The following is a 19,915-nucleotide window of genomic DNA, read 5'->3' as shown; positions in this document are numbered from 1 at the left end:
ACACCTGGTTAATCAAATTAATAGTTTTTACGGTAAATACAAAAATGGATTATGGAGTACAAGGTATGTACACAAAAAAGTCTCACAAGAATGTGAGTGAGTTTATTTTTCTAATATACATTTGTAGTTGATTAAAAAATCAAGAATACTAACTTTCTCACTGTTGAACATTTACATTTTTGGAGAGAAATTATGTCCTTGATTAGAAATTAATCTATTATTATAAGTTTATTTTTGTGTGTAAAAGAAATACATGATCTATTTATAAATTCTAAATAGATAATTGACATCCATGATCTATAAATTGGTAATATTAGACCAGTAGTTAATATGTTTTCTTGTTTAACTCATAGACCAAATAACTTGAAATATTTTCTTGTTTAATAAACGATGGCTTATTTACTTTGGAAAACGATGGTGACTTATTACCAAAACACTCTTAAAATTTATATATCTAAGCATTTTATGAATAAGAAATCATAATTGACAAAAAAAGGATTAGAAATCTTGATTATCTAACAGTTAGATCTTAAAATATTATTAAAACATGTGGTTGTGGACAGTTTCTTCAATATTGACAGAGAAAAAATCTATCGGATTGTGGTTGTGTTGCTGAGAAAGGGATGATGTAGCTTCTGGAATCCCAGAGATTGAAGACGTTGAGATCTTCCAAAAACATCCAAGAGAATTGAGCATTTTAAATTTTGATTATCAACACCAAGAATTGGAGCGAGCTTGGTTGTTTTTCCATAAAAAAAAGCACCCCAAACTACCCTAAATTCCGAGTGGGAGGTACGACCATTAGATGGTCAAGATCATATGGAAATCCTCTCAAATATGATGAAGATCATATCCGCACATCGAAGGTATACCTCAGATATGAAATCAGTAAGAATGATGAGCCAATACAAGGAGATCATATGGCATCAAAGGTTGGGCGTTAATTGAACATATTCACAAATCCAGGTCGCTCTTCTCCCTTAGTTACCGCTCCTCAAAAGATGAAAAAGCTCCTATATTCAACACGTTAAGAGGCAAAAACATTTGTCCTTCTGATCCTTCCAAAGGAGACGACAACGAGATAAAGAAGAGAGTCTCTGATCAGAAGGGAAAAGGAAAAGAAATATCTTCAGAAGACGATGGAGCGATTCAGTATCAATTGAAAGATTTAAAGCTCAACCCGCTGTAGGGAATGGCGGTAACCTATAAAACGGCTAATATGGCTACAGATTTCATCGGTTCTGGTACTGTGTTGTTAAACATATTATCACTTGTTACTTTCGTTGTTACAAAACAAAAATTTGAATATATATGCTGATATAATAAAGTATGCTTCTCTTAAACCTCATATCTAAAAAACAATTGTTATGTTGTATCTTCAAACTATAGTACTATAAAATATTCTATAACATTACTTAAAAACAGCTATTTTTTTTTTAAATTTCTAATTTTTAAATATGCATCATTTACTATTAAAATATGACAATTGATATTTTTATTCATAAATTTGAATATATTTATGTCATGTGTATAAGTGAATTTGTCTATAGTATTTGTAATTCATTGTCAATAATGTTTTTAAAATATTTCAAATTCAATACAATACCATAAAATTTACAACATCCGAAATTCTAATTTTATTTTGCTAAATTTGTCTCAATTCATAATTTTTAAAAATTTAAACAATTAAAAATTGAAACGACCCGACCCGTTTTTTTAATAATAATAATTAACTAATTAACTAGTGGTCTCATACCCACTAGCCACCTAACCACAAACAACCAAACAGCGGAACAAAAACAATACCATTAACTTTAAACCAATGATCAATAAATAATAAATCAATAACCAGTAATTCAATCCAACAGAGTCATAAAACATAAAACCAGCAACCTAGCAATGTTATAATTACCCAACTCTAGCAACCTAACAAAAGTCAGACCACAAACAACGAGCCACTAGAACATCCTCCTCTTCATCACCTTGATTTCACGATCACACTTTGCCTTTACCTGCACCACAACACATATGAGATGCGTGAGTGTTTTATAAACATTCAGTGAGGCAATCCTCCCATCTACTGAGCTATACACACAAGCAATTGAGATATCTCTAAACATCAAACAACAAACCAGACAACTGCATCGACCGAGACCAACCCATACATCGACCGACACCAACTGGGGTCGCATCGACCGACACAAGATTGCATCGACCAATGCAAGGATCATCTTGCATCGTCTGACACTCACACTGCATCGACCGACGCATGCTCAATATTACACGAAATCCCTAATTGCATCGACCGACAAACAAAGTGCATCGACCAATGCACATGCCGAGCATCGTTTGTCCCCGAAGCTTCTCGCCGGATATCCGTCCCTAAACCACCAAAACACATAAACCAAAGCCACAAAAAGCTTTCCAAAGCCTCTTGCGACTCACCAACATTCTAACAAGCAAAATAAACACATAAACAAGCAGATCAGAGAAAATCTCAAGCTTAGATAAACCATGGTCATGCACTCACCTTTGCCAAGAAAATTTTGAACCTCAAACAAAGATTTATACTCGTAGGAAGCTCCTACAATGATCCGAGCTACAGATCTCTACAGGAACAGCCTCAAATCTCTCAAAACTCCCAAAAACACTCAAGAACTTCTTTCTCTCTTTCTTTTTCTCCAGAAACGGGTAAACTCGACCAAACCCTCGAATTTCCCCTTTTATAAACGATTTCAGGGTTTCCCCAACCCCAAAACGCAACGTTTAGCTTAAACTTGTTCGCGAAAACCAGCATTGCATCGACCAATGTACATAATGCATCGATCGATCGATGCATCTCCTAAACCGAGATTCCGGTTCGCGGATGTTACAAAAATATACCTATAAATTAATTTATAGAGATTTTACTGTACAAGTCTATTTTCATTATTAAAAGAATTTGTTCTCAAATAATCACATAATTTTTTACATACATGTTGATTAGTAATTAATATATTTTCCGACCAATTGGTTTAAACATTGCCAATGACAATGACACATAAAATTCGATGATGACTAATGACCAGAACCAAAACACTAAAATCTTATAGAAGAAAATTCATGTAAATACTTTTACAAGACTGTATTGATGACAAGTTTAGTACTTTCAGTATTATTCATTGAAGCAACTTAATTTAAAATCTAAAAGTTAAGGTCTCTCCTTTTAGTTTGCTACGAGACACACAAAGTACTTCATCTGTCTAACGAATCACTTCTTCTTCATCTTCTCCTCCAAGTTTTTGTTTCTTCCACTTTACCAAACGCTCCAGAAATTCTTTAACCTGCATCGCACATTATAACATTGCAGTTAGTATAACACTACAATTAATTAATTAGCTAGTGACTATGAAGTATAAATCTTATATCCACTTCATATATTTTATTATTTTAAATCATGAAAGAACATACCTGAGATGGATCTTTGAGAGAGTATGAGGCGTAGGTCTCCTTCATAGTTTTTGAGACGACAATCCCAAAACCTTGTCCCCTTTCACATAAAACCTATAAATACGTTTATGGCGTCAATATCACATCCTAAATCAACTATGCACGATGGTGTTTTGGTTAGTGTACCTTGAATGCATCTTCATCAGTACGGTCATCCCCAATGTAAACCGGTAACACATCTTCAGATTCTGCTAATCCTATACAGTAAAAACTCTATAAATTAATATTCTATAAATTAATAAACACTATAAATTAATAAATTTTACTAGTCCCAAGTCGGGACAGTGTAAAAATTAACAAAATTCGATAAGATAATAAGATAATATTTTTTTTTGAAATTCCCATGTAAAATTTAGTCCCAATAATATCATAAATTAATAATCATGTAAATATATATATATATATGCTGATATAGTAAAGTATGTTTCTCTTAAACCTTATATATATAAAAAATTGTTATGTTGTATCTTCAAACTATAATGATATATATAAAATATTCTATAACATTTCATAAAACAGCTAAAACTTTTTAAAATTTTCAATTTCTAAATATGCATCATTTACATTTTTATAGTTTGATAGACTATTAAAATACGAGAATTGATATTCTTATTCATAAATTTGAATATTTATGTCATATGTATAAGTGAATTTGTCTATAATATTTGTAATTCATTGTCAATAATATTTTTTAATTATTTCAAATTCAATTCCAATACCATAAAATTTACAACATCCAAAATTCTAATCTTATTTTGCAAAAATTATCTCAATTCATAGTTTTTTAAAAATTAAACAATTAAAAATATACCTATAAATTAATAATTATTAATTTACACTATAAAATAATTATTATTAATTTATAGATAAATTAATATCACTATAAATTAATAAAATGTCTTGGTCCCAACATTATTAATTTATAGAGGTTTTACTGTATTTTAATTTAACCAAACATATTTTCAGATTAACAGATCTAAAATAACATTAACAAAAAAATATCAAATCTTAAAAGAAAGAAAAACAGATCACACACCTAATGAGTTTAGCAAAAATTCGAGAGCCTTTCCCTTGTCCCATTTGATGGAAGGTCGGAGTTCTAACACCTGTTTTTATCGATTAATATTTAGGGTTTAATACAATAATACATTACATTTGAAAATTTAACTTACGTGACTAGTCAAATGTTACCCTTTTGCCATGGGTCAGTCTCAACTTCGGATAACCAATGAGAACCAATCTCACTTGCTCCGCTAATGCAGCCGATCCCTGTGGAGCACAAACATGTTACATCATTTAGTACGTTATCGGAGACAACACTTATTTTTTTTCTGTTTCCTACATTCTCAACGCGACGAAAATGTACCGATAGACAAAACTTGTTGTGCTCAATCGTAGCTCCAGAGATACATTTTATTTTTTCCTTTAAAACATTAACCACCTGAAATTGTATATAGTAAACAAATCAAATTCTCGTTTTTAGTTCGTCACGATTGAAGTAAACAAACTAAAGATGACGAAACTACAAAAGGGAACCTCGTCGATCATTGGTAAATAGTCACTTGCAGGTTGAAACATGACTTCTTGATTACTCTGCAATGACCCGACTAATCAGATAGTATTACAACAAATCTTGTCTCACAAATTTTCGGGAAAATTGACCAAAAATATAAATAAAAAACCTCATCAGTATTTGTCGGACCCTTAATGTCCATGCCGTGGCTCCCGGCGTAGTGGATTCCAGCGAGTTTCACAAAACTCTGAACCTGAAAAAAAAAACAAAAACATATCTCATGTAACATTATACAGTTTACTACATCTATACACATGCACGTAGCAAAATCAAATATATTATTGTTGATGGAGAGTTTACTTTGTCTGTGCTTCTGCCGCTTATGATCGCAGTCTTGAAATGTAATGCCACTTCCTTTACAACATCACGCATCTACAAAATATATCTATTTTAGCGCTCAAGAACTAAACTCAAACCATAACATGAATTAGCAAAATCAACAGAAAGAAAAAACCTCGTCCGTTATGTAAGCTCTGTCGTGATCTTAAGTGATTCGTGAGAGAGTTCCGTCGTAATCAAGAAACATGATAATTTGTTTGCCTTCTGCGTCACTCATGATCTTGTCGAACATATCCAATGCCGACGGATGACGAGCCTAAAATCCAAAAATTAAAATTACTACAAAAAAAGAGCCTAAAATCCAGGTGCGACTGAGACCCGACTATCACCCCATGAAGAATGTAGTCATCAAATAGCCCATACTTAGATTCTTTTTTTTTTTTTTTTTTTTTTTTTTTTTCTAATAAACCTAAAACATATTAATTCGATTAGTCAAAGAATGTGTTTACGGCAAATATTGAACCTATAGAAAAATTGAATTTATATATTGTCTTCTAACTTTTTACCGTTAAACCATCAACGTTTGGTTTATTTTCTGTTATTTATATTTATAAAAAAAACAATATATAGGTGCTCGATGATCCAACATCTCTTATCTAAGCTAATAGATTCTAAATACTGGAATCCGTATTGGAAAATAAATTGTAAATTATATACTAGGATATATAGAGGTATTAGACATAGATACAAATTAGAAAACGAAAACTTAGAAGAAAATAAATTTCAGACGACATCATTTGAAAGATTAAAACGTAAATGAAACAAATATTAAAAAATTAACGAAACAAATTTATAAATTTCATACTATATAACAAAATATAATAACTTACAATCCAGGAGCTTATCTCGCCATCTTTCTCGGATACGAGTTCATCAGAGGAGGAAGATCTGATACGTGTCGGAGACGAATCCCTCAACGAATCGACCAAAGTTTCGACCTTTCCGGTAACATTCTTAATCTTCATGTCAACGAACTGAGAGAGGTAAGAGTAACTCGGCGGTGGCGAAAACACTAGCTAGAGGCTACAATCTATTTTCTCAGTGGTTGCACAAACTACTCTTTATAGGCTCATATATATAAGTAAAAGCTAATTTATAGAAGATGACATGCGCATGATATTTAATGATTTCATAAATATAGAATCTATTCTCCTAATTAAGTAAATATTTTGGTAATATAGAAAATAAATACATATCTTTGAATAAATCATTATTTAGTCAGTGTTTACCTATGCATATGGAGTTTCCAGTTGTGTGACTGTTAAAAGGTTCATGCATGAGGGAAAAAAAAGCATCAGACTATTGACTTTTTTTATATATATATATATATAGAAACATACTTCTTCTGTCTCACATATAGATTGATGTTTTAGAAAATATTTTTTGTGTCAAAAAAATTGATTTTCTAGATGAAAAAACTAAAATGATATTTTTACTTAATATTTTATTTCAAGTGGTATAATATTTAGTGGGTTATGTTTTCTCTTTCTACCATAAAATAATTATAAATTAGTTTAAAAATAAAAAGCTTAACTTATTCATAATATATGTGAAATTATTGAAACATCAATCTATGTGAGACAGAGAGAGTATTAATTATATTAAAAAGCACAAAAATTAATCAAAGTTCAACGAAATTTACATCGTTATTATTTAAAATTTTAAGGAAGATGATCAAACAATATGTATAACAAGATTTTCTCATTTAATGGATTCTGCTAATTCGTTTGACTAACATTTTCATAATTACTCATATTTAAAATAAAATAAAAACATATTTTTCTCTTTTACAAATGGTAAAAAAAAAAAAAAGGATTTTTAAATGAGCCATAAATGATGATGAAAGCCCAAAAGGCCAAAAATTGGAGAAAATAATAAAGAGCTTAATATATTTGATACGACGTCGTTTGCGAGGTTCTGTGATTCTCTTGCTTATTTTGGGGAAGAGCTTTTTTGTAGAGAGAGAGGAGATTCCGAGAAAATAGAGAGAGATAGATCCTTTGAAAGGTCAAAAGAAGGTCAGGGGGATTGTGATTAACCCGTTGAATCATCTCCTCCTCTGGTCAAAATAGTACTAGTTTGAGAGAGAGCTAAAGCCAAACCCTAAACGGCGAGTTAAGGAAGGGAATGGTCGGCGTGATGAATAGATTGAGGAATCTGGACGCTTACCCTAAAATCAATGAAGATTTCTACAGGCGTACTCTTTCTGGTGGTGTTATCACCCTCGTCTCTTCTCTCGTCATGCTTATTCTCTTCTTCTCCGAGCTTCGTAAGTTCATTAGATTCTTCTATATATATACTCTGTTCTTTTTCGTAGCTTTGGATCCAGTTTGATCCGGGGAAGCTTTAAAGGTCGATGCTTTGTAGAATTGGAGCTCCAAAGTTTTGTTTTTTACTTTTGGGTTTTTGTTTTTTTTGTTGTGTAGAGCTTTACATTCATCCGGTGACGGAGACTCAGCTTCGTGTTGATACATCAAGAGGAGAGAAGCTACGCATTAATGTAAAGTTTTGTTCATTTTCTTTGATTCCTCCTTTTTGTTAAGGAAGCTCCTTCGATAACTTACCATATACAATTTTTTGCAGTTTGATGTTACATTCCCTGCGCTGCAATGTTCGATTATAAGTCTTGATTCCATGGATATTAGCGGAGAGAGGCACCTTGATGTGGTATGTGCTGCTTGATTATTGTTCTTTTCCATTCTTGTTTTTGCGAGATGTGTCTACACTTTGTCTGATTTTGAATTATGTTGCAGCGACATGATATAATAAAAAGAAGATTAGACTCTTCTGGCAATGTCATTGAGGCAAAGCAAGACGGAATTGGTCATACCAAGGTTAGTTTTTTTCCCAAAGGATTTGACCTTTCATTTTCAAGTGCTATATCTGATCTCATTGCAAGAAGTCTTGAGCGATTGGAAATTGTTGAAGTTCTGTATTTTTTTGCTTTGTTATGTCTCTAATTCCATATTGCTATTGTTCATCTTCAGATTGAGAAACCACTACAGAAACATGGTGGAAGGTTGGAACACAATGAAACATATTGTGGTTCCTGTTTTGGAGCCGAACTGGTAAGCTTCCCTAAATCGATAATATTCTCTTACATGCGATTCAGTTGCAGTAGAAAATCTCCAACAGAGTTCACTAGTTTTGATTTAGTTATTCCCATTTTCAATTGGTGAAATGTGTTTGATCCTCTTTGCATGTCATTTCTTACACTTCACAGTCGGATGATGCTTGTTGTAATTCATGTGAGGAAGTTCGTGAAGCTTACCGAAAGAAAGGTTGGGCCCTCTCAGACCCTGAATCAATCGACCAGGTATACTGACATATCCTTAATATCAACAAAATTGGGTTGATCATGTTCCTTGATTTGGAGAAAGTAGCAATATCTTATTGGTGTTAATTTAAATGGGATCTATTTACCAAAGAAAACACTTGATGTATCTAGTTATGGATGCTCTTTCGTTTCATCCACCTTCCATCTAGTTATATGATAATTCTTACTCATTCCATCTCAGTGTAAAAGAGAAGGCTTTGTGCAAAAGGTCAAAGATGAAGAAGGTGAAGGTTGTAATGTTCACGGTTTCTTGGAAGTTAATAAAGTTGCTGGGAACTTTCATTTCATTCCCGGGCAAAGCTTTCATCAATCCGGTTTTCAGTTTCATGATATGTTATTGTTCCAGCAAGGCAACTACAATGTAAGAGAAGTTTTATTCTTGTTTCAGTTTCTCCTTTAAAAAGTTGCTCATATTTTCAAATGGGTCCTGACTTCTTTATATCTGTACACAGATTAGCCACACGGTCAATAGGTTGGCCTTTGGGGACTTTTTCCCTGGTGTAGTGAACCCTCTAGATGGGTAAAATCTTCGTCCCCAAGCCATAACTGTTATCTCTTTTCCAATCATCATATCTTCTGAAACTTTCTCTTGGTTCTCTCAGTGTGCAGTGGCATCAGGGGCAACAGAGTGGTGTATATCAATATTTTATCAAGGTATGCCCCATTTCTTACATTATTTCCATCAATAACATTATCACCTGGTACACAATACATTAGATAAATGATTTCGAATAGGCATCAGTGAGATTTCTTAATGGCTAATTATTAGCTGAACTTGCTGATAGAGAAGTATGAGAATATTTTACTTGTTGAGATTCTTAAATGCAATTTCTTTTCTCCACCGGTTTTAGCTTTTGCGTACTATAATTGTTGCTGTATGATTGTGGTGTGGAATTGCAGGTGGTACCCAGCATATACACTGATGTTCACCAGAATACGATTCAGTCAAACCAGGTAAAAGCTAAATCTCCAAATCTCTGTTTAAACATCTTGACCTTTCCTTAATGTTAAAATGTAACAAATGGGTTTTGGTTTTTGGCAGTTCTCTGTGACAGAACATTTCCAGGGTATGGAAGGAGGTCGCATGCAATCCCCACCTGGTGTTTTCTTTTACTATGATCTTTCACCAATTAAGGTATGTTTGAGTCTTTTTGGTATTGTGTTAATAAATACAAATGGAAACTACGTCTCAAAAGAACGTTTTCATTTGATTGTTGTTAGGTGATATTTGAGGAGCAACATGTGGAGTTCTTGCACTTCCTAACAAATGTGTGCGCTATAGTTGGAGGTAATGGATTACATCAAACATTCTACTGATATGTTATCATCCAATTCGAAAGTAAATATATATATACCTTTTGGTTTGCAGGTATCTTCACGGTATCGGGAATACTAGATTCGTTCATATACCATGGACAACGAGCAATTAAGAAGAAAATGGAGATTGGTAAATTCAACTGAGTTGTTTAATATCCTCCACTTTCTTCATCAGCGACTGGGAGAATCATCACGACGGGTTTTTACAGTTAGACATTAGGTTTGTATTTGGCGACAATTGGATGATCAACCGATTTAAAGAGTTTTGTAGTACTGTAACATGTTCTCAAGGATCTGAACTTTTTGCCTTTGACTATTCCCTATCTCTCTTCGTAGGCAACGTACAAAGTGTAAAATTATGTATCTTCCAATTCAAACGAGAGTTTTCTTCAGTTTAATTTGAGCTTGTTTTTGTTTTAAAAAACACACAATCTCTAGTAAGGATACAATCTTTGGATCAAGATGTTTTGTGGTTTGACTGACCATAGCCGGTCTCGGGTTTTAAGAAAACGATAAATGTTTGACTACTTGTCATAGGTATATGCAGTAATAAAAGTTTGGATTAAATCTAAAAATATCGATCTTGTTTGATGTTGTTGAGCTGGCCTTTTTCTTTTTAGTGTCTACGTTTAGTGATTTCTTAGATTAGCTTTAAGCAACGGATAAAAAGACACTAAAATTGATTCAGGATGCTTCCTCATTTACAGTCTAAGCAACACTAATGTTTGTGTCTAAGGCAACACTTCCTAGTTTTAAGTTTGTTAAGTTTAGATCATAAAATGAGACGTCGTTGGTACACCTTAATACATTAAAATCTTCACAAATAAATAATATTGGAATCATAATACTCATCGATTTTTTAAAAATTCTAATTAAAATATGAAATATTTTGTTAAAATTTACAGTTTTCTCAAATTTCTATTATTATCTTATTATTTTATCAATTGTGTAACTTTTATATTTTTCTAAATTGGGACTAAATTTATAATCAATTTATCGAATATTAGTTTAGAGAGGTTTTATTGTTTCTCTTGTCATGAAATTGTTTTTCTTTTGAATGTACTTTTATTATTATCATTATTATTATTATTTCATGTGCTTTTCATTTGAATGTGTTGTAGATTTTAGAAAAGTTTTTTGATTTTATTTTTTAAAATTGTGTTTATTATTTAATATTGGCCCACTTGGCCTTCGTGCAATTGGATATTTGTTACTATGAGAATTATTTGCAGCAAATGAAATTCATAGGACAAGACAAGATAATACGAATTCATAAATGTAGCCTTTCATGGTCACATAAGGGTTATATGACTTGTGAGAGAGCATGCGTGCCTCTCCGTAAATTTCATTTCGCTATCAACCAAAAAATATAGGAATTTTCTAATCGATATTTTTTCCACATTGGAGATCACCTTATTGGCTTATTCCAAACCATCCATCGTCACTTAGTTACTAGACCGTGTATTTTTTTTTTCTTTGCGCCAATTTAGATTAAGTTAAGCTAATAAGAATTAACTTTGAATTAAAACAACGATTTTAAAACTACGAATATATTAAAATCAAAAAATTACATTTAAAAAAAAAAAAAAAAAAAAAAAACTCGCACGGTCGAAGCATGACAAAAAAACCCAGCTCAGACCGACGCAGATATTAACAATAATTACAATAACGTACTTCAACTTATTAATATTAACACAAAAGCCCCCTAATAATAAAAAAAGTCCCTGCAATGACCAAAAACTTCCATCGCAGAGACTTCTAAATTCCCTAAAATACCCCTATGGCATCAACTAATTTACAAGACTCGAAGAAGAAGAAGAAGACTGAAGAATCGAATCCCAATCGATCTCGTACGACGGATACTTCTCCAACGCAAAGTTCTCATTCCACGGCGGCTGAATCTCCTCCTCCGCATCACCAAACGTCAGATCCGACAACGGCGACGAAGATCCACCAGATCCGTAGCTCTCCGTCAACGTCGGCGAAGATCCAGCGCTAGAGTAATCCTCCGATTTAACTCCCGAATCCGCCGTCTCCGTTTGTTTCACGGCGGCGGTTGACGACGAACGTCTCCGAGAAGTAGCCTTCTTCGTTGATTTCACCTGTTTCTGTTTTTGCGTCGTCTCGGCTAAGTTTTGACAGATAGCTTCGAGTTTAGCGTCGACGGAGGACTGAAGAGGCTGATACTCGCCGATGTTGGATCCGTTGTGACGGAGGTTAGGGAAATTAAGCCGGGCGAAATCGCCGCGCAGCTTAAACGCAGCTTTGTCGTAAGCCAAAGCAGCTTCCTCCGCCGTATCGAAGGTTCCGAGCCAGAGACGAGTTCGGTTCCTAGGCAAACGGATCTCAGCCACCCATTTACCCCAGTGACGTTGTCTCACTCCTCTGTATAGCTTCATCGGTTTAGGCAACGAAGCTCCGGTTTGTTTCATCGAAACCGGTTTAGGCCTGAGATGGTGGTTTTGGTAGAGATCAGACCGGTATGATGGAATCGGAGTGGGTACGGTGGAGAACGCAAACGCGGATGAATCGTTGTTGGAAGGGATTTTGATAAAAGGTAAAAGCGCTTCCATTAATTCACCGCCGAATGGATCAGATTGGTGAAACGTTGTGTTACTGATACTGTAAAAATCCATAGAAGTTGCCATTTATATATATATTTTTAGAAGCTAGCTTTGTAGTAAAAAAATAGTAAAAATAAAACTCCTGGTTCTTGTAAAACGTAAAGAACAAGGTTTTTCTAGAGAGGTTTAAAAATAAACAACCTCTGTGTAGATTTGAGAGGAGGGAATTAAAAAATACCCACACAAACGATTCAATCTACAAAGAAAAGAAGAAGAAGATCAAAAATATAAAAAAAGATTGATCTCTTTCAGAAAATACCTGGCTTTTTAATTATAAAACAGTTTCAAGAGTTTGATTTGTTGTGTAAACAAGTAAAAATCAAAACTATTCAAAGACAGATTATAAACAGAAAGAAATCAAAGAACAGATCTAAGGGGGTGGATTTGCACAGAATAAAAGTTCAGGAGAAAATCAGAAAAAGAAAAAAAAAACTTTTTAGTTAGAAGACACTCAAGTGTTTGGTTTTTTTAATTTGTAAGTGAATAACTCTCAGCCTCACCGATGATACACACTTATCTCTTCAGCTTGGCTCTTGTTTATATAGGAGGCCTGGCGTGTAATATCATCACTATTTATTTATTTATTTATTTTTATCTCCTCCTCGTATTTCTCAAATTTAAAAATTAATCTGAAATACGTCTAATAAATTTTGTTTTTGTTCTTTTGTAGTATACATCGGATACTTTTTTTTAAAGATTGTTGCATGTTGGCAAAATTTAAATAATAATAACCTCGTATGAATTACTGAATTACAGTAACCTCATCCATGTTTTCTTAAATAAGTATATATACTATTCAATTTGATCTCCTAAAACTAATTCGTCTGATGGAGATAATATTTTTAGTTGAGCTAACTAGACGAGTCGTTGAATTGATGATTCTACAAGTTTCGTTTTACAAAAGCTAACTTTTACAAGTTAAAATGATTCTACTGTACAAGGATTTTCTATTTTCGAAGTGTTTTAATTCTACAAACATTGGTAGTTTTATGGAAAATCATTTCTTCGATCATTGCAAACATTGACACCTCCTTTACGGGACGTTTCTTTTCTTCCGTGTGCGTAGGATTTTAATTTGTCTCTTATTCAATTCAAAACGTAGTGGATGTACACAACTCCATAGATTTAAGAGATTAGTTTAACTTTTTTTTGGTTAATCCATTGTTTAGACATTTCAACGTCTATCTAAACGGCCACAACTATTATTTTTCTGAGTACGTCTAATTAATCAACGATGTGCTAAATAAACAAGAAGAAAATACAATAATACTTATGAAAAAAACTCTAGTCGACATATTAAATTAAATTAAAATTTGGTATAGAAACTCAAGAAAAGCAAACAAAGTAAAACAATAAAACTTCTAAAATATGTATTTTTTTTAAAAAAATTGGAACTGAGATAATCCAAATTAATAGTATGAGTATTTAAAGCCGGAAATAAAGAAAATTATCAGGAGACACGCACGTAGACTTCATGATTGTTTAGCAATAATTTTGGCTCTCAATGTAATGATGATTATCATCATGTTAATGGGTGGTTTAGACTTTTTATTAAGATAATTTATCATACAATTTTTTAAAAAAGAAGCCTCTAGAGGGTTTTAATGAATGGCTGAAAACTTCTCATATGTCCATTAACCTATATTAATTTAATCATCCATTTGTACTTAATATCACATATTTCATCATCATATGATACTATCGATGAGTCGTTGCGTAGCTTAATTTATTGCTTCGTGTAATCGTGACGTAAATTGCAAAGTTGAGAGACTGCGTTTCCGTAATTTGCAATGACCCAAATTTGAAAAAGAGTAATACTATGGTTTCGTATTTGAATAGCAATTCCAACAATAATATGTATGTGTATATATATATATATATAATGCTGTTGTTTACAGGGTTGAAAATGTTAAAAATCGTTTAATTTTGCAAAAAAAAGTAAAAAAAAAATTAATATAAACAGAACTAAGATCAACCAATTCATATATACAAGCTCTATATCCGATCTAAAATCTCTTATGTTTCAGCCTACAGGTTTAAACCGAAACAGTAAAACTTCCGAAACAAAAATTAAGAATATAAAAATAAACAGTACTATAGGAGAAGACGCGCAGGAGGCAGGCACCCATGTGGATGGCTCGTGTGCGTGTCGCCAGTTTCACCATTACGATGCTGATTAGTACTGTACTGTCTTTTACATATATTATTATTATTATATATAATTTTTGTTCTTGATTGCTTGCTTTTCTGAACATTGCATCTACTACGTACATGTAATGACTTGTCCAAGAGCTATTGTTCTTACTTTGTTATACAGTATATATTTTTTGATTTCTACGAGTTTGAACTTTGAACCAAGAAGCCACTCATATATGAATATTATTTTGTCGAGATATTGACAATCAGTTTAGCACACCATTATCTTTGAACTCTTTCTTTGCTTAAATAAATTTAGCTATAGCTCTATATAAATAATAAAAAATGTTAATTAACAGGAAAAATAAAAAGTGGAATATTAATAATCTCCTACCTACGCATGGAAAATGGAAAAAGGAAAAGCAAAAAAGATTTTTTTTGTAGACCAGTATCAATACAATAAAACTTCCTTATTTTTCACCAACTGACACATCAAATTTTGTAATAAAACACAAGTTAACACATTAGTAAAAAGAGCTAATCAATCAAATTATAACATTTAATACAGATCATTTATAATTTTGCCAAAATGGATACAATAATTTATTTCTACGGATCGAGAAAACAAAAATTTAAGAATCTCCGCCGAGTTCTTTTCCCTGCAAACAGGAGTGTGCCGGTCCCCGTTTTGTTTTCCGATCAACGGTGCCGACGAAGCATGGAACCCTCCAACGTGTATGTTAGTGATTTCTTCTTCCTTTTTTCCCTTTTTGATGTTCAATTATCTTTTGGATTATGACTTTTGATGTTGAGATTTTGTTCTTCTCTGAGTTTGAAACTATATATATAGAACTGAAAAGAAATTGTGAACTATCCGAGCTTGATCTGTGCTCCAGTGATGGCAGATTCAATAGATATGGGTGCTGACTTGGTTGAAGTTCGATTAGATTGGCTTAAGGATTTCAACCCTCATAGTGTTGAGCATTTTGATTGTTCGATTTTGGGGGTTTTCGCCTTGTTAGATTGGTTTTTTGGGGTTCGATGATGTTTTCGGATTTGCTTTGCTTCTGACTCTGATTTTATTGCTTCACTGCGTTAGATTATTATGGATTCATCCTAGTTTTGTCGTTAATTTAGCTTCGCGATGATACATTTTGCCACAAATTTGTCTGATAGTGTGGTTTCAGTTTTACACCAAATTTGTCTATATGTTTTTGTTTTATGTAGCACACAAAGCGTGTGGGATCAGAACCATGAATCAAAAAGAAGAGGAACAGAGGATGATGATAAGAAACTAAAAAAATCAAGTTCCAGTGGCGCAGCGGAAACCCTAAATTTGGTGATTCGTTAAAACAGAGGTTGATCGATTGGTGAAGACGAAGAGTTGATCAACGGTTGGAGATATATCCACGGAAGCACGGTGAAGAAGAAGAATAAACCATTGTGCTATCCATGGCTCTATCTCTTGCCCCTCTGTATGCTTAAGTGAGTTTTTTTCAAAAAAGTTTTTGACTCTAACAAGACAAAGGTTTAGCGATTCTGACTTCTCGTCGTGAAAGTAGAAGAAGAGATTCGAGAATTTCCTAAGGTAAGCAAAATCAGTAGACAAAAGCCATCGTTCATGAAGATATCGCCTATGCATCAAACTGGGTTAAGTTGGTTTTCTGATTTTAATCTCTTTTGATCATGTAAGATTGTTGATTTTTAAATAGTGTAGTCATTTGTAGTTAGAAACGTTGATGAGACCATGTCTTCGTGTGAGATTTCTAATGACCAAACTCTTTAAGACCATCATCAGTAAATAGCTCAACGAAGGTTTTGTTGTAGTTGTTGTTTGATGATTTGCTATATGCTATTAATTTTGCCTTAGATATAATGTTTTTACCTTTGATATAATGTTTTTATTTTTATGTTTCTTCACAGGGTGTAATGTGAATATATTGAATTAGAAGATAGCTACTTTATGCAGTACGATTGAAAGCTTAATTAAGAGTGTAACAAAGGAAAAATAAACACCTTCTATGATCTTGGTAAAAATAAGAGTGGAACATGGGTAAAAATAAACTTCGTTTGTTGTATTGATGTTTGTGATGCTTTGCCATTCGAATCATGGATTTTATATTCATTTGTGTATTGATCAATGTTTTGTATTGGTAAACTTGTTCACAAACACAACAAGAAGCGTGTCAGTTTTGTTATAAGAAACAAAAACGATCCCCAAGTGAAAATCCCTAAGTATATTAACTTTGTTTTGTTCAGTTACTACTCTCAGCCTTTGTCTCTTGATCGATTGTTGTGTAGGGTTTTGAGTGAAAACTTGTAGAAAAGCATGAAAATAAAACTTGGAGAAGAAGCTCTTCTCATGAGGGCATCTGCATTGGGAGAACATTTTTGGGTATTCTTAGAGTAAAAATATTATGAAAATAACGTAAGATCATTAGTTTAGATCTTTTGTTAAGAAGTTGGTTATTGGGAGAACATGTTTAAGATTATAAGATTTAATAATATAATAATCTTTAACATATTACAATTTTAAAAACTTTAAAAAATAACATTTAAATTGCAAACTTAAAAAACTTACACTAAAATTCAAAATACAATACTAAATTTTTATGAAACAAAAAAACATTAAAGATATATAAAAAAAACAAACAAAACTTCCTTCAAACAAATAAATATTTTCTCCTTTGCAAAAAATTGTATCCATTCACGAGTTGCCACGTCACCCAAGAACTGGTCCAAAATCAGTTTTACATCAAGAACCAACAACATGTTCTTCACCCACTGCTCTCTATATTTTTGATTTTAAAAAGGCTTAGAACACCCAAGGTGTTCCCCCAATGCAGATGACCTGATATTATTTGATTTCACTTTTACAATTACATTGTTATTTTGTATTTAAAGAGAAGTCTCTTAAATGATAAGAGAACATGTGTCCTCTAACTCATGATTCCAAAAGATATCGAATTTGTTGTGTAAACATTCATGAAGCTTCTTGCTGTGTACACAGCTTTTTAATTAAGTTTCTCTCTTTTGTTGCAGGCTTGTTAATACACTAGAGCTTTTAAAAACCATAACATACATTAGAATTAAACCAATTATACAATTAAATTTATCCGAGTGTATAGAAAAGTATCTCGCGGCATCGCGTGGGTCTAACCTAGTTATATTAATAAGAAAGGATGAAACCTCCATTTACAAACCCTGCAAACCACAAATACAGTCCTATTGCCCATCACCAACCCAGAAAAACTCTCTAAATTCCTAAGTCTGAATCTATAATGCAGGTTAGACCTATACAAAAAATGGCTAATACTACTGAAGCCATTAAAAACTGAAATTCAATCAGAGGACAACGTCTTCTCTTCCACAAACAGGTGATGTAACCACCTTGGATGTCCCAACGCCACATACTACTGCAATCTACAATCTTGGGTGACACTCTGCGCTATCATAAGAGCCCCTCTATTTGAAAATAAGTTTTCCAAAAAGAATTTACTACCCTTAAAACATCCCAGCAGTCGACCTATCTCATTTAATTGGTATCGAAATGAAGGCCACGACGCAAACTTAGTTACCACTTGTACTAACACCTGATCTTGTAAACCAAAAATAACATACTCGATCCTATGGCTTATCATGCTCTCAATAGCCCACAAAACTCCTCTGAGTTGAGCTTCCATTTTATCCTGCACATTATCCATGGCTCTTCTGCTATGCATCGACACATTACCTTCCCGGTCCCTTAGAACACATGTTTCCCCCAACAATTTACTTCTATTTGACCACGAGATACCAATATTGCATTTCTTCCATCTTATAGGCAGACGTTTCCATCCATCTTTTCTCTGTGCCAATATCACTTCTCTGTCTCTCAGTTGTCTTACTTCCTCACTCACTTCATCCTCTTCCTCCTCATCGGAGTCCTTCTGAGCATCGACCCATTCTCTCCAATCCTCTTTACTTTTTATGATCGACTCTTGTGGAGTAAAGTTCTTCCCTTCAAAGGCCACCAAATTCCGATTCTTCCAAATTTTCCACATAACCCAAGGAAAAAATTTCTTAGTTCCTTAGGCCACAAAGGATTCTTCATATTTGATAGGAAGTAATGAATGTTAGAGAAAACAGAACCATTATGAAAACCTAACTCCGGGGAAGGGATTCTTGATTCAGCCCATACCTGTCTGGATAAGGAACAAGTAAACATAACATGGCAGGTGTTGTCTATTCTCAGTCCTCTACCATTTAAAGCATTCGCTACCGGTAAAGCTCCACACAATACTTTCCAGAGGAAGATCTTTATCTTCGGGTCTGTTTGAACACTCCAAACTTGTGCTTTTAGGGGATTTGTGGAGGGCAAACTGTTTGCTTCCACCCTGATTGCCGAGTTTAAAGTCTGGGACGCCAACCAGTATGCCGACTTGATCGAAAAATCTCCACTCTTATTAAACTTCCAAGAATAGAAATCTTCTATCTCCGAGACCGGTTTTAACTTTTTAATTCTCTCGACATCCTGCGGTAAGAAATGGAAATCCAAGGCTTCTACATCCCCATCTCTAGTATCTCTATCGATAAAATCAGCAATTCTCAGATCAAGGTTAAAGACCGGGTTTCTTCTCTAAGGGGGGCGCAAACCCTCATCATCAATCCAATTATCTAACCAAACCCTGAATGTCTTTCCATTTCCAATGTTTTTCACTAGGCCTTTCACCAGTAAATCTCTTCCATACAAGATACTACGCCATGCAAACGAAGGTCTAGGTTCCAGAGGAGCAGATGAAAAGTCTGTAGAGGGAAAATACCTGCTTTTCATGATCTGGGTAAAAAGACAGTCTGGGACCTGCACTATCTTCCACGTTTGCTTTGCTAAGAGTGTTTGGTTAAAAGTTTGAACATCTCTGAATCCCAAACCTCTTTCCTCTTTAGGAAGACACAATTTTTCCCAGCTTAGCCAGTGTATCTTTCTTGCATGCTCTGAATTGCTCCACCAAAAATCAGCCATTACACTAGAAAGATTCTCACATGTTTTCTTGGGTAACTTAAAGCAAGACATAGCGAAAACCGGCATGAAGAGAGCTACTGACTTTAGCAATACTTCCT

The 19,915-nt window shown here is 33.4% G+C and overlaps 2 protein-coding genes and 1 pseudogene across 3 annotated transcripts; 1 reads left to right on the top strand and 2 right to left on the bottom strand.

The window, feature by feature from the left end:
- Positions 1-3,051: 3,051 nt before the first annotated feature.
- On the bottom strand, positions 3,052-6,426 carry LOC104743461 (putative trehalose-phosphate phosphatase C; annotated as a pseudogene). The gene is made up of 11 exons (XR_015580180.1): positions 6,232-6,426; positions 5,517-5,657; positions 5,363-5,434; positions 5,172-5,255; positions 5,026-5,082; positions 4,832-4,930; positions 4,681-4,758; positions 4,526-4,595; positions 3,616-3,686; positions 3,451-3,543; positions 3,052-3,323 (listed from the first exon to the last, which is right to left on the bottom strand). The product of XR_015580180.1 is annotated as a putative trehalose-phosphate phosphatase C (transcript).
- Positions 6,427-7,281: 855 nt separating this feature from the next.
- LOC104740922 (uncharacterized) lies at positions 7,282-10,630 on the top strand. Its single transcript, XM_010461659.2, has 13 exons — positions 7,282-7,670; positions 7,828-7,901; positions 7,985-8,068; positions 8,155-8,235; positions 8,389-8,469; positions 8,625-8,717; positions 8,920-9,099; positions 9,191-9,258; positions 9,341-9,392; positions 9,639-9,692; positions 9,781-9,873; positions 9,960-10,026; positions 10,108-10,630. Exons 1-13 carry the CDS (start codon positions 7,529-7,531, stop codon positions 10,197-10,199), a joined length of 1,161 nt encoding a protein of 386 aa, XP_010459961.1. The 5' UTR covers positions 7,282-7,528; the 3' UTR covers positions 10,200-10,630.
- A 959-nt stretch (positions 10,631-11,589) lies between these two features.
- LOC104740921 (ethylene-responsive transcription factor RAP2-13) lies at positions 11,590-13,216 on the bottom strand. The gene has a single exon (XM_019236404.2). The coding sequence runs from the start codon at positions 12,701-12,703 to the stop codon at positions 11,846-11,848; it is 858 nt and encodes a 285-aa protein (XP_019091949.1). The 5' UTR covers positions 12,704-13,216; the 3' UTR covers positions 11,590-11,845.
- Between the last annotated feature and the right edge of the window lie 6,699 nt (positions 13,217-19,915).

The sequence above is a fragment of the Camelina sativa genome, chromosome 14, assembly GCF_030686135.1.
Source record: "Camelina sativa cultivar CO46 ecotype springtype chromosome 14, ASM3068613v1".
Taxonomy (NCBI): Eukaryota; Viridiplantae; Streptophyta; class Magnoliopsida; order Brassicales; family Brassicaceae; genus Camelina; species Camelina sativa.
Note: the sequence above shows the minus strand (reverse complement) of the source record. Positions and strands in the feature narration are given on the sequence as shown.

Bases quoted from the DNA above. Each gene is read 5' to 3' on its own strand.
- LOC104740922 (XM_010461659.2), top strand. From the start codon at position 7,529: ATGGTCGGCGTGATGAATAGATTGAGGAATCTGGACGCTTACCCTAAA. The intron at 8,236-8,388 runs GTTAGTTTTTTT...GTTCATCTTCAG, and splicing joins ACGGAATTGGTCATACCAAG to ATTGAGAAACCACTACAGAA. The intron at 9,100-9,190 runs GTAAGAGAAGTT...ATCTGTACACAG, and splicing joins TCCAGCAAGGCAACTACAAT to ATTAGCCACACGGTCAATAG.
- LOC104740921 (XM_019236404.2), bottom strand. From the start codon at position 12,703: ATGGCAACTTCTATGGATTTTTACAGTATCAGTAACACAACGTTTCAC.